The following is a 14,577-nucleotide window of genomic DNA, read 5'->3' on the forward strand; positions in this document are numbered from 1 at the left end:
TGATACAGCTTTTTGTCGTTTGGAAGCGCCACTGCTGTTCTCCTTTGGCTTTTTCGATTGTATTATACGTCAATGCTTTTTCGTCTTCCGTTTTCCGCCATGTTTGTTTGGTGAATTCGTGAGTTGTGAATTAAATTCAGGACACGTTTCAAAGTTTTCAGGTTCTAGTGATTAATTTTAGTGCTGAGAAGAGTCTCTCAATTAAGATGACAGCCCATGACCAAATGCGAGCAATGCTCGATCAGCTCATGGGCACTGGACGCGATGGTATGTTCACTTTATGTACCGAATTCTGACCTACCCATTGATACATTACTACTTTCTCTCCAATGGCCAACGTTTCACTTTCTGCCTCAATTACCAGAATGTTTTATCCCGGAATTTCTGTTCCAGTTCCTCAATGAAACTGTGTCAATTTTGGCAGAGCGTAAATGGAGCACAATGAAATAAATTACTGCACATCTGAGGGTGCCCTAACCACCACCCCATTTAGCCGTAATTAAGCCTAAATCTCTCTTGCATTAATAATCATTGCCATGCCCAATCTGGATCAAATTAAATTTCAGTCTATGAGTTTGCTTTCCTTTGATTGAAAAGAATAACTCTGTTGGATGGTGATACCAGGATATTCGTATGAAGTCACCAAGGTAGCGCTATTAGAGCAGTGAGCTGTGACCTTCCTTCAAAAATCGCTGTGTATCTCATTCACTCCTTCTCCCTGTCCGTAGTCTGTAACGCAGAAAGTGGCGGCTGACAGGCAGAGTCAAGTGAGCGACTTGATCTATCTTTTAAGGGTTGAAACGCTGGTATATCGGTAAATTTCGAGGAGTTAGCCTTGTCGAACTCTTTGACAGTAGATGGTGCCGCTCACCTGCCTCCGTCCCTCAGCCACAACTTTTTGTGTCATCGACTTTAAAGGTTTCACAAGCATTTAGTATATCAGTGCTTGCTCTATGTCCTCCCATAGCCTGATGAGAATCTTCGATTCTGATAGCATTGACATGCAAGCAGGGGTTTTCCCATAGATTTCTTTGTGTTTGTCCTGTGATTCCATTACTGGACTACTGTATTTTTGACAACCCAACCCTTCACTGCAGCCGCATCCTTTCACCAATGACGAAGCATCTTATTTCAACTTATCACAAATTTTTTCCACTTGCAGGTGAAAATAACAAGTATCGTGTCAACTTTACCGACCCGAAAGTTTGCAAAAGTTTCCTCTTGGCATGCTGCCCTCACGAGATTTTACAATCCACAGTAAGTAATTTCCATTTTATATCGCTTACATTTATTTTAACTAGCCACCCTAGTCAAAGGAACTGATAAATCCTCAGATGACATTACAGAAGTACGGAAATCAACTGATAAGCTGATACTTTCACACAAGGATGGTGACTATGCATTCAATACGCAGTTGAAAGAATTAAAGATAGGGCATTTCTAATTTGTTAACGCTATGGATACTGCACCATTAAAAAACCGCAGAATAGTAATTTCACCCCATCATGAAAATTATGGTTCAGGTCAAGAAAATTCCTACCTGCTTCAATTCAGCTGAGTTTTGAATGTGTACTGAAATGCCTACCTAAATGTAGGTAGCTCCCATGCCCCTGTCATGTCACTTCTGTGAGAAGTTTCGCAAAGTAATCTTGTACCTATTTTAAGGAAGAATTAATGAAACTCACCGATGTAGCATTTTCCCAGCGTACTGCTAGGATTAGATTCAGGCATGGGGGAATGATATTGTCAAGGGTACCGAAGTAGTAATGGAGCTCCATAGACTGATTTTTGCCCAAAAAATAAATTCAGTAATTTGATCAAATCAAATCAATTTTGTTCTCTTACTATTTGTCGGGATTGACTTTGAGTTTCCCAGAATACCTTTTTGTTTTGGATCAAATCGGCTGTTCAAACTAAAATTGTTGGCTCCATTTTTTATTTTGACCCCATATCGAGTATTCAAGGTTCCTGAGGCTATTGTTTACTTTGAATGTAAGGATGATATGTCATCATCAAAAATCTTTTAACCATAATCCATTCAGGTTCGATTGCCATTCCTCAGTGAATGGTTTAAGTTTGTGTTTTTCCGGTTGTTGTCAAGTTAAAGTGTAGAATTGATTAAAAATATTTTGTCTAGGAGGAATAAAATGATTTAAGCACAATCCAACCTAACCCTCCAGTGATTTCTTAAAACTGAGTTTTTTCCAGTAATGAGATGAGATTGTTGGTGAAGGACCAAAGTAAATCTCTCATTCATTCTAAAATTTATTTCACTATCATCATTTGTACTTAGTTTTATTTTTGCCAACTGACAATTTTGGAAGTTGGGTGTTTCTCTAGAACCTTATTTTCCAAATTTGATTTATTTTCTCTTGATGAGGATACTAGTGCTCAAGGCAACCAATGAAACTTTTGCAATCACAATTTCTTGAATGAGGTTTGTTGGAGTGGTTTCTGTAACAATATCAGAAGATTAAAAATGGTCAGTAGTGCAAGTGAATTGCATTTAATCTCACCCCTATTACTTTAGATCATGACCAAAGTACTTCTCTTAATGTTTCAAATAAAGCTATCAACAAAATTAGCACCAATTTTACTTCCAAAATTATTGGTTGGCACTTGGGGCATGGTATTTTTGCTACTTGAGCGCGAAAAATTGACTATCAGGCTTAAATAAACTGGGAGTTATATTGTGTGAAAACAGAAAGTTTACTGTTTGAAGATAATGAATCATGTAGGTACTTGAAGACAATTTTGAGTATAATTATTGTTAGCAAGTAAGTAGCGACAGCTTTTTTTGGGAGAAATTTTGAGTTATCCATCATTTCCATCCCTTGATATTCAGCAAGTGTTCCCTCCATGTTGACCCCTTTAATAGTTTTTTTGGTGACTGATTTCCAACAAAACTTACAGTTTTTTTTTGTTCATCAGTTACTTCCTTCTTCATTGAATGTTTTTTTTTTTTTCAATTTTGTTGTCATCCCAACCTAGCTGAATCAGCCCAAAAGGAAAGGAAGTTCAGATCAAACTTATTTAATGAGACAAAAGGGACTTTAGAAAATTATTACATTTTTACAATTTTCAACATCCCTCCATACTTCTTTCATAGTGTATTAATGCATAACAACCCTTTAAAAATATCAGAATCGTGATCGTCAAAGTCACCTCACTGTGACATTTTCCCTCAAATTTATTTTTGAGCCTAACTTGAAGGTTTTTAAGGAAAGATGACAGCAAAATTCTGTCTGCCGAATAGCAGGGACAATCTAGGTAACTCTTCTTTACACACCTCTATGTGACCCATGAAATTTCTTTCTCTTTTTCATCCTCCAAGCATTAACCTTAATTTAACAAGTCATGATCATTTTTTCAGATATCCTCTTAAAATATGTTCCTAATTTTACACATTGTAGATTTAAGTACCTACCTGAAAGGTTTTCATTTTCCTACAATTTTTTGAAATGTTTCTTCTGATGGTAATTCACCTGGTGTGAAGTTACCATTATCGGTCACCATTATGGTTTCCGTTGTGTAAGTAGTTTTGCATGCCTCATCTTTCTCCATCACACGGCAGCTGAGCCCAGTCACCGTCACGTATGTAAATTTTTTTCCAATATTTCAGTTTACCTACCCTCTAAAGGTCAAACATCATGCTACAATGCATGTTGTGAAGTGATCATCGTTTCTCTGTGAGTATTGTCTGGCTTTTTTCTCTTCAGCAATTGTCTGATACAAGCTACATTCAGATTTTTAAAGGTTCAGCGTTGGTGCATTGAATATTGGGAGGCCTTGTTAGTTGAATGATGTCCTAGGGTCTTTGCAGAAATATCATGTCATCATTGTTTAATGTTCAAGAGCTTATATGAAGCCTTTGTTCTCAGGTGGAAAAATAAAGTCTATTTTGCCTCAACTGTTTTACCTACAGTGTAATGAAATGTTCGTGGTTTGAAATTGATGTTCGGAATAGTCTAGTTTTAGCTGCCTTCACTGATTTTTTGGTGACAGATGTTGAATTGTGAAACAGCGTTTTTTTAAAACATCGGTTTTGGTTTAAGTTGAGTAGCTTTGTTTTCTATCAAAGAATAGGGGAATAAAGCAATGTAAGCGATTGGAAAGCTATTGGTTTCAATCTTTTTATCTTTAGTGTGTACTTAATTATCCTGATTTGTAGTGCGTTTCAGCTCTCTCCTCGTTTATATTTGTGAAGGGAAACCCTTAGATGCATTTCAGGAAGTTAGGACCCATAGCATAATAAGTTTTTCACCACACAAAATTTGATGGAGGTTCCCTCCATTTTCTATTGTATTAAAGGAAAGCTAGTTCTTTAACTGACAGTCATGCTTCAGTAGTCTTATGTATTTTGGAGGGTGCCATATCTGTCTGTATGATTTATTTATTTACTTCTCTCACTGATAAAAGCCACTGGCAAAACTGAAAAGAATATATCAGTAAGATGAGCAGGACATAAGATGAACTAAAAATTAGAACCACTTAGGTACTTAATTTGCTGCGAGTGTGAGGTTTTCGACGTTTTTTAATTTTATCCTTATATAAAGAGGTATAATAAATCCTCTTTTTTAAAATTTTGAAAATTTAATAGGTAATTATTATTCATCATTCATAATGTGTAAGTTCTTAACTTAACTTTTTAAGTATCTATCAAAAGTTCTGTTTTATTTTTACAAGTTTTTTTTTTCTTTTTTCTGGTATCTAATTTTTGATATTATAATTGAAGAGATGACTGCAAAAACAGCCCACACACAAAAACCTCGTTTGAGAATAATGCATTAGGAGTTTAAAATTGTCAATAACTCGTTGAGTTTTTGAGAAAATGAATGAGTTTTCTAGAATTCCAATAGTTGGGTATACATGAATGAAGAAATTACTAAGCAATCGTTTTGCCTCATCTCAAAGAATTGATTGAGAATGTTAATGTAATCATTGTGCACACATGCATCCACTACTTAGGTTGTACTAAAAGCTAAAATGAAGGAAAGCTTGATTCTTACTTTGGATTGAACCAGTTTCAATAGTTTTTGTCCTTGTCAGGGATTTGTCAGGCTGGCTCTATGTTCTTACTTTAATCGGTAGATCGAGTTTAACTTTCCCCCCTGTACCTCGGTCTTGTATGTAATATTGATACCAGTAATTGGAATCAGTTGAATCTTTTCGGGCAAGTCATTAGTTTCTATCAATTTTCTTCGACAGACTCAGGCGGTTCATCGTTGTTATCCAAAGCATAATGATAGATCTTCAGTCACTTGTGAGTACCTCAATTTCTTTATTCTTTTTTTATAACTCAAACGGAAAACTCAAGCATCTCCGACTCTGTATCAATCAGACGCTAACAGAAGAGAATGGATTTGTGAAAGAGGAAAGGCTCCCGTACGTATGACTCTTGTTTCTATTAATACTTAATACTTTAGATCGGTTATTGTTTTTTTTCATTCATATTTTGAACTATATCAGAAAAAGTAGACCGATTATATTATTGTTTGGTTCTCTTACCGTTTATCCAGGGATCTTATGTACAAAAGGCGTGTGCTTGGCGCTACTGCGTGACAGGTGATTGACGCTTTCGTCTGAGTTATCCCCAGTGGCTGTAAGTCATAAATACTCCATCGCAACACTTTTCTATAACATTCTATACTTATCTTTGCAAATTGTTCATAAATTGTAATATGCTTTTTGTTTTTATCAATGCTCTAAGTCTCTCAGTTATAGCTGCAATTTTCATGACTTTGTCATGTCTCCGATTGTATCAAACCTCAGAGTTTGTTGTATTATCCTGCAATCTTGAATGGTGCAGAATTATTATTTTTTTACTTGATTTTATGCATCTCTTTTAGTTTAAATCAAATCGATAATGGTCTTCAGATCTCATTCAAATGTCATCTTTCAGCGTAGTTTTGAATTTTCTCGAAAATATTCAAACACTTGCAGAACACTCTCATGCTCTCAGTTTTCTCTTTTGAGAATAAATTTCCTCGATACTAGAACAGATATGAATCAAATCATTTATCATCCATCATTTATGCGTTGGATAATATTTAAGAATAGACGTCTCTCTCTGCTGCTCATGAATCCTTCATTGAAAAGTTTATTGTAGGAATAAACCAGAGGGTCATGAGTGCCTAAAATCATGCACTCTCTCTACTAAAATATTTCAGCCTGGAAGTGGTGATTGGATCATAGTTTTCTTTTGATCTGGGTTTTTTTTTTTTTTTTTTTTAAATGAAGTGACCCATTGATAGTTGTACTAACAAGGAAACCATTTATGACCACTACATATAATATATTTATCCAAGAATACAAATATCCAATAAATTGGTTCTCAGCCCACTGTTTTCAAAAATTACTTCTTTTAGTGAAAGGAAATATCTCTTCTCATTTTAGCGCAAAAATATTTGAAAAGAAAAAAAAAGGAGAAAAATCCCCCCAAATTTCTGACAGCGAGGGTGAAAAAAATTCTGCTGTTGCAAAAGCAGATACCTTCCTGTGGAGAAATCTGTTTGTTCTGTTGAATTGCATGCTTAATTCTAAGCTCTCCCGATTCGTTACAAGATTCCTAATTTTGGGAGGAGTTTAAAATTTTTCCAATCAAGTGTTAATAATGGAGCTGAGATTATCCCTCATTTCTTATCTTGAAGAACATTCTGCACCCTTGTTTCCTCCATCTATGAACGGAAACCCACTTAGTTTTTATTTAATGAGTTTCTTATGAATATTGATATACCTGCTGTCACTTAGTTGGGAGATGGTACAGAAAGAAGCAGTTTCTTTCTCTCTAATAGTCTTTCTTTGTATAGTTCCTTGTAGGTATATCTACATGCTCAGGTTTGAAAGAAGAATTGAGCACACCAACCAAAATTTTTAAAACGAAGTAATTTTGTTTTGTTTTAATCAGTATGATCTATCTAATGAATTTTCTATTTCAGGAACTTCCCCTTTTCCTCCATATCTATGTTTTAATGTTGATTCTATAGTTTTTCCCTTGTGTACTTTCAATGAAACTTTTACTAAAAAGTGTAAAATGGGAACTGACAACTAGGTATGCATTATTGATCCAGAAATTATTAAGGAAATAGATGAATGGAAGACATAGGTTATCACCTTGAGAATGTTTGGGTAATCAAAAAGGGTAAATTTGATAATTTCCCAATGTGTTTTGCCCCCATTTTGTAGATAATCTTCGCTCTTTGTCAAGAAATTTGAAAGAGAAATATTTTGTCCGTACCGTGCAGTTACCGTTCAATTGTTAAAAGTTCAGTCCGTGTAATACGAGTATTGATAAAAGACAGTTAGTAATTGAGCTGTGAGGCTGTCAATTTTATCGGTTTTTTCACTGACATTAATTTTACCCTTGAGTTAGTTCAACCATTAGGATCATTTTCAACATATCAAAAAGAGTAGCATAGCAAAGGCGACGGCCGGACATGACGATGATAATGATCGCTGGCAATAATTTTGTGGTGCAGATGATTTCTCAAAAGATAGTTTTGACCAAGAAGCCAAGAAGGTGTTATATGTTAGAGCTGAATCAGCCACATAAATGAATAGGCTATTATGAATGCTTCCGGTAATCCATCCAAAACTTAATTGAAGTTTTTGCTTTCTGTAATTTACCAAAACTTGGAAATCAGCAAAAGGCTGTTGTCCAATTAACATTGGGTGCTCTGTGTTTGAAATTTTTCCACCTCAAGTTGAAAAGACTAAAACAATATTCCAATCCCCGCTCTGTTCTACTGTAAATAATATTTTTTTCACCAAGGCAATTTGGTCTCTAGGAAGAAATTGCTATTAAATTTGGTTTAGCGCAAGAAATTGTGGTGCAAGAAAATGGTGAGTTGAATATCGTTAATTGTGACCTATTTAAGTGCGACTGTCAAGTGAAATCCTAATATTCTTTACTTTGTAGGGAATTATAATAAGTTTTTTCTATGTTTTTAATGAATTGTGTCCTGAGTTAATATTGCTAAAAGTTTTGGTCTTACTTGGAGGTCCTAGAGCCAATAGATCGTCTACTTAACTGTCAGCAAAAAATAATGCTGAGTAAAATTAAGTTCCTTTCCCCCCTCTTTTTTAATTTTATCTTTGTATGACTGTCGTTTATTTTACACAATAGTACCCGAAATGGAAAACAAAATTGGTTCTCTTGCTTTCAAGTTTCAGCCCTACTTTCGTTTTGTATGGTTTTTTATTATTTTATTTTTCTCTCTCTTTGATCTTATCATTCAATGCTCCCTCTCGTGTATTTAAAAATGACTGTCTGACACGTGTTAAATTTTTCTAGAGAATGGATTTAGGGGAGTGCCCGAAAATCCACGACTTGGCGCTGAGGGCAGATTTCGAGAAAGCAAGTCTGACAAAAGACTATTTTTATGATATTGATGTAAGTATAATATGCCTAGTATCCTCTTACATTTCATGATAATTTTTTCTGCCTCCACACTAGTCAGGTGGGCCTTTCTTGCAATTGCACTCTAAAGTGAGATATTTACAAGCTCGCTGAGTCAATTTTGTGGTGATTAGACAATCTCAGCTCTACACCTCAATGAATATTTAAAAGAATTAGTAGAAGCAGTAGTGCTGCTACTTCATGCACTCTAACTACACTTGCATTTTGCTACAATATGTAGGTCAAATTTCCTCCATATAAAAATGTTGGTTTGTTTACGTATCCCAAGTACAGTAATAAATGCATTTCCTGCCTCGAAAATTTTATATGTTGAAGTTCTCTGATACTTGACGAAAACCTGTGTTGGTGGTGAAGTTCAAACAAAATGCTTTGATCAGAAAATCCAGCTAAACGTTGAGCCAGAATCATGTAAAGATTATCAGAAATATTATTGTTGTATCAATTAGTTTTTATTCATAACAGAAATTAAATGAGTTAACTTTTTGTTTTGTCTAGCGTGTTAGAGTAAATTCAAATATTGATCTGAAATTTGGTAATCAAAACTTATAAGTATTGTTTCTCTGTAAGTATTCTCTTTTTCAGCTCAATCCATAAATACTTTTTTTCAAAAAGCTGCGAAATGTTTTGTCAAATTTAAAGATTTCCAGAAAATAAGAATGATATGGCGTGAGTTCCAACCTCCAAAAGATTTTTTGAATCCTTCCCAAGGAGTGTTGATCTTTAAAACTTGTGTCTTCGTGACCTTACCAACAAAGAACAGACGATAATTTTTGAAACTCTCGAAAATTTGTCCAATTTTAAAATTTATATGATCTTACTCATTTTATGATCTAGCAAACGTCAAAGCACAGGTGTTGCCTTTCAAAATAATTGATTAAATGTGTACAAAATACTTTAGTATTTTTACTTACAGACCAATTGATTGAACTTTGAGCAGAAAATTAACTTGAACATAATCTCTTTCTATTTCACTGTAAACTATAAGAACTCGAATAGCATGTGTTCATGATTCTGATTATTCAAAATGAAAGAGCAGATCTTTTAAGAACTTGGACATATATCTCACAAGCTATTGTAGCCTTTAGAATCACTTACATGCTGAAAAAATCAGCCTAGGAGCTGTTGGAAAAGCACCTTGTCATTTTCCCTTTTTACAAATGTATTTTTTGTGACAGGCAACTGAACATCTTCAAGCCTTCATTGCGGATTGTGATCAGCGAACAGAAACAGCAAAGCAAAGGTTAGCAGAAACTCAAGACGAACTTTCTGCTGAAGTTGCGGAAAAAGCGAATATTGTTCATGACCTTGCGGAGCAAATTGGAAAGAAACTGGCACAGGCAGAGCAGCTGGGACAAGAAGGGCATGTAGAAGAAAGTCTAAAAATATTGGGAGAGGTAAGAGTTTTTTAATGAATACTTTTCTCTCTACCTTGCAAATTTCTAGTTTTAGTTAGCAGTAGTGTCACATCACCACTAGAAAACCTAAGTTAGAGAGCCAAAAAAGTCGCTTTTCAGCCCTGCTTTTCTTGAGTTTGGCACATACCTAAAATATTCGATTCTAAATGTTCATGGTGCTCAGGAGGTCATAAAGAATATCATACCAAAAAGTACCTTACGCCGAATTTCTTGGTCTGTGTGTAATTCTTTGCGAGAATGAACTTAAATCCCCATTAATTACTTTTCTAAGCATGTTTCGTTGCAATTGCGAGCTTGAAATAACAACAGGGTTGCCATAACCTGGGATTACGATGAAATGTCAGGGAATTTTTAAAAGTCAGGAAACACTTGGGAATGTCATCAAAAATGATGAAAGTGTCACAAAAAAATTTTTATATCACCTTCATTTGCTCTCTAGAATGGGTTTGTAGCTTTGAACAATAAATTTCTCAAGAAAGCTATTTCAAATCATATCTTTTTAACCATGTAGAATACCTTCAATTGTCAGGGAATTTTACCCATATATGTCTAAGAAATCAGGGAAAAGTTCAAAAAATTTGTCTTACAAATTCTGCGGCAACCCAGCAACAATTTTCGTCGGCCAATTAGTAGTTGTCAGATCAAGGTTTTACTACATATATCTAGGCTTTTTCTTTGAATGTAGCACATTTTGTAACTTTTCATTTCCTCTTGTAGATCGAAGATCTTAGGAAGAAGAAAGCAGAGGCTGAAGAAGTTTATAGGACCTCAATGCCAGCTAGTAGTTATCAACAGCAAAAGCTACGAGTTTGCGAAGTCTGCTCTGCGTATTTAGGTATTCATGATAATGATAGGCGGTTAGCGGATCATTTTGGAGGAAAATTACATCTTGGCTTCATCACCATCCGTGATAAATTGGCTGAGTTGCAGGTGAGTTTTTTAATTACTTTTTCAACAGAAAATTGCATCTCCAACTTGATTAGCTTGTGCGGAAAATCCGGTGTCCTTTCTTTAACAGTTTTGTTTATTTATTTTTTCGGCTATTTTCAGTAAGGGCGGCAGCGGAAGGATTATTATAAGCTTGAACAATTTTTTCTTTGAGATTAACTCAAACTCGGTCCTGGATGCTGTATTCCAAATTTTATTAGCAGAGAAATGCATGTTTTTGCCAGTATCTAGTGAAGAGCCATTTTTTTTTTAAAAAAAAAGTAATGTTGAAATCTATTTGCTCATTTTGAAATATCACCAAGCACTATACTTCAGATGAGATCTCAAATGACAGAGACAACTATTTTCTATTATCTTCCTGCTGTAGTTATGAAAGATTATCAAGAATGTTTTTATTACCCGCCTTTTCTCTCTGCAAGACTTTACCAACAACGTATCACATTAGTATACATTTTTGAAAGTCATCCCTCCTTCCCTAGAAACCTTTGCTTCCTCTTGTAAAAGGGACGGCAGCTCCAGGCTTAAACTCTTTCATTAAAAATATCCAGTTAAAGAAGTCAGGGGTGCAAGAACTTCTTGATCTTCTATGACCTGGCGGGTCATAATTGGTCCATTGGTTAGAAAAGGGAAAGGCCAACAAAATTATATGTACGCTTTTAAAGCCTTACCGCAGTAAAAATCACATGCCCTTTTTTTTTTCTTCCTTTTTTTTTTTTGCATAATTGCAGCAATTTGTACGTTAAGAGCCATAAGAAAGATACATTTTTAAGGATGAAGGGCTTCTTCAAATGAGAAGACCAAGAACTTTCTGCATTCCTGAAATTGATGTCGAAACTGCATGTCTCAATTATATAAATGTTCGCAAGATACTCAAGGGTTTCCATACCCTATAAACGCCATATATTCAATTTTACTAAAAGCCATTAAAGGGATAAACCTTTGAACCCTTTATTAATCTGCAAATTGAAGGCTTGTTCAGTTTTTATGATGTATGATATTTTATTTTAATTTATGAAGTACAACACCAACTTTTGTAATGGACCTGTTTCGATCCATGAAACCATCATTTTTGCCAAAACAATCAATTTTCTTCTTCTTCTATTTCAAGCAAGTCCCTTCAGCATTTCAAGATGGAGTCTCTAGAATTGAGTGATTCAAAAGAGCCACGCACATTTACCAGATTGTGCTGAAAAAAAATCAGCCTTTCCTCCATTGTAACTCTTGAAAAATATTGACATATGTCGCATAATTTGGCAACCTTGGAACTACTACTGCATTGCTGCCAGACGGTGTTGAAAAATTAGTACTATTTAAGTAGGACTCGGTACTTAAGGGAGTTTTTGTATTTTTTTTAAATTAATGCTCCAATATCTTCGTTTTAATTCCAGAAAAATATTGAAGAAAGAAGGAAAGCGCGAAGAGAGAGCTATCGCGGGGACCGTGGAGATCGTGATCATGACCGCCGAGACGACAAAATAAGGAGGGATCGAATTGAAAGAGACAATGATAGGAAACGAAATCGAAGCCGAGACCGCAGTAGAGATCGGCGAAGGGATAGATCCAGGTCTAGGCACGACAGGGATCGGAGATCAAGAGATCGCAAATCACGCGATCGAACATCTCGGGATCGCTCTTCGCGGGATCGCAGTTCTAAGGACCGGAGCTCTCGTGACAAAAAATCACGCTCCAGGAGTAAATCAAGGAGCAAATCTAGGTGAGTTTGTTGTAGGTTTATTTTAATTTTTGGATTCATGATGAAACGTTGTGTCAAATTCAGTAGAAGTTCGGGCGGACCAAGGAATAGTTTTAGTTTAGTCCACACAATAATTTTATGCACTTTAAGACTTTGATAGAAGATCCGCCATCTATATTCTTGCACTTACTTTCAATGCTAAAGTGATGTCAAACAATCTTACGTTGCAGTCTAAAAGTATGTAAACCTATTTGACGCAAATTCCATTTTCTGCAGTCAAATGTGACTGGCTTTCACTTTTGTTTTGATTAATACATAATCATTTGAAGAAACTTCTACAGTCCTCTGTATTTCCAGTATAAATTATTTTTTAAATCCCTTTGTAGTATTTGAAAAAAGATTGTCATAAATAATAGATGGGCAGTCATCTGTACAAGTCTATAACAAGTCTTTATTGCGCCTGCTGTGCAAGTACTCCGTGGTCAAGTTGAGTTTTTTCTCTCTTTTTCTTTGGCTTGAATATTCATTGAGCATTATTTTGAAAAAGAAAAAAAAATATTTTGCAAGTCCTAAATATCTGTTAGGATAGAAAGTTACCAAATAATTTTTGCTGGAACTTCATCTCATATTTTGAAATAATTCTCTCTATATTCTTGTTCTCTTTACATCGTTATTTTTTTATTTTGCAAGGAAATTAGCTAAATTCACTGATCTCTGTTCATCTTGTAGGTCTCAAAGATCACGCTCTCGCAGTCGTAGCAGATCTGACCGCCACTCTCGATCGCGCTCATCTAGGCGATCAAGCAGCCGAGATCGTAGCCGCCGCGATAAAGATCGTCGTTACCGCTAATATTAAATGAATCCATTCAAATCTTTTAAAGTATCTAATCCTCATGTATACCTGTTGTTCGAGTATTTACTGAATGTAAAATCACATAAATTTTTCAGTTTTTTGATGTTTTGATAAAAAAAATAGTCCAAATTTTTTTTTTTTTTTTAATCTAGTTCAATTCTAGTGAAGAAAAAGCAAAGATTTCATCTCAAAACTACTAGTGAATCATGGGAAAGCTACTTTTTACGCTACAGTTAGAAGCGTAGTGTCAAACAATAGGTAACTTTAGTAGAGGAGGATTTCCTGTAAAGAACTCAATAAGTTCAATTTTAATCTTCTGTAACACAGTCAGATTGCTTGACTTATCATGCCAAAAAACTTATTGGCATGAATTATCTCTATTTTACAATCATAATTTATTTTACATTAATGTATCCTTCAACACCAAAAAATCAATTTTCCCTTTAAAATTAAATTACTCTTATTATTTAGCCATGTGCTTTGTGGCAACGTTAATTTCATCAGAACACACTATTGAATGATTATCTGAAATGTTCGATAAAATTTATTTTACTCACATTACGGTCACTTCAGTTGGACACCAGCTGTCTTTCTATTTCAGTCCACATTCTCATTTTATTAGAAAAAAAATTTAAAACTTACATTGCCTATAGCTAGGTACCAAATTACCTGTGACTAAGCCCGTTTTTTTTCTCTCACATTCTTCTCGTTGATAATATCTTTCTCAAAGACCAGGTTGCCTTGTGTTTTGATTTGGAATTGAGAAAGTATGAATCCCACATATGTAATCAAATTTCAAGGAACTTTCAAAATATGTATTTGGAAAGCAAAAAAAGAAGGAAAAAAAGATACCAAATTAAAACCAACTAAACAAGTAATCTGATTTTGATGTCGTGAGTTTTCTTTGAAACATTATCATTATGCCGGAGTTGTTGTTTTTTATATTAGCAGCTGTAAAAATGCAGGATGATTTGAGACCATGATGATAAAGAAGTTGATTTTAGGTTTGGGTGGAGGATGGCATTTTCCAGTATTCAGTGAGAAGAAGTTGTGAACAGTTTACAGCTCTTATTATTTGATGCCATGTAGCATGTCTGTGACCCAACTTTTTTTATATTTTAGAGGAGCTCTACTTTCATTATATAGATAGGATTTTATATTTTATCGTTCTTTTCCTTGCTTTATGAAGTTTTGTGAATAAATTGTTCTAAACAAAGTACGCACTAACTTATTTAATTCTGTTTTAAAA

The 14,577-nt window shown here is 34.8% G+C and overlaps 2 protein-coding genes across 3 annotated transcripts in view; both read left to right on the forward strand.

The window, feature by feature from the left end:
* dor (vacuolar protein sorting-associated protein 18 dor) overlaps window positions 1-14,577 on the forward strand; it is a 133,832-nt gene that overhangs the window by 105,941 nt on the left and 13,314 nt on the right. The window lies entirely within an intron of this gene.
* LOC109031867 (putative RNA-binding protein Luc7-like 1) lies at window positions 70-14,547 on the forward strand. 2 transcript variants are annotated; one of them, XM_019043790.2, is made up of 8 exons: window positions 200-267; window positions 1,163-1,257; window positions 5,520-5,602; window positions 8,294-8,392; window positions 9,595-9,813; window positions 10,552-10,764; window positions 12,171-12,496; window positions 13,205-14,547. In XM_019043790.2, the coding sequence occupies exons 4-8, from the start codon at window positions 8,297-8,299 to the stop codon at window positions 13,323-13,325; spliced, it is 975 nt and encodes a 324-aa protein (XP_018899335.1). In that variant the 5' UTR covers window positions 200-267; window positions 1,163-1,257; window positions 5,520-5,602; window positions 8,294-8,296; the 3' UTR covers window positions 13,326-14,547. The 2 variants fall into 2 exon arrangements, with proteins under 2 accessions (XP_018899252.1, XP_018899335.1); XM_019043707.2 differs by lacking the exon at window positions 5,520-5,602 and having other exon boundaries at window positions 70-267.

This window comes from Bemisia tabaci, chromosome 2 (genome assembly GCF_918797505.1).
Source record: "Bemisia tabaci chromosome 2, PGI_BMITA_v3".
NCBI lineage: Eukaryota > Metazoa > Arthropoda > Insecta > Hemiptera > Aleyrodidae > Bemisia > Bemisia tabaci.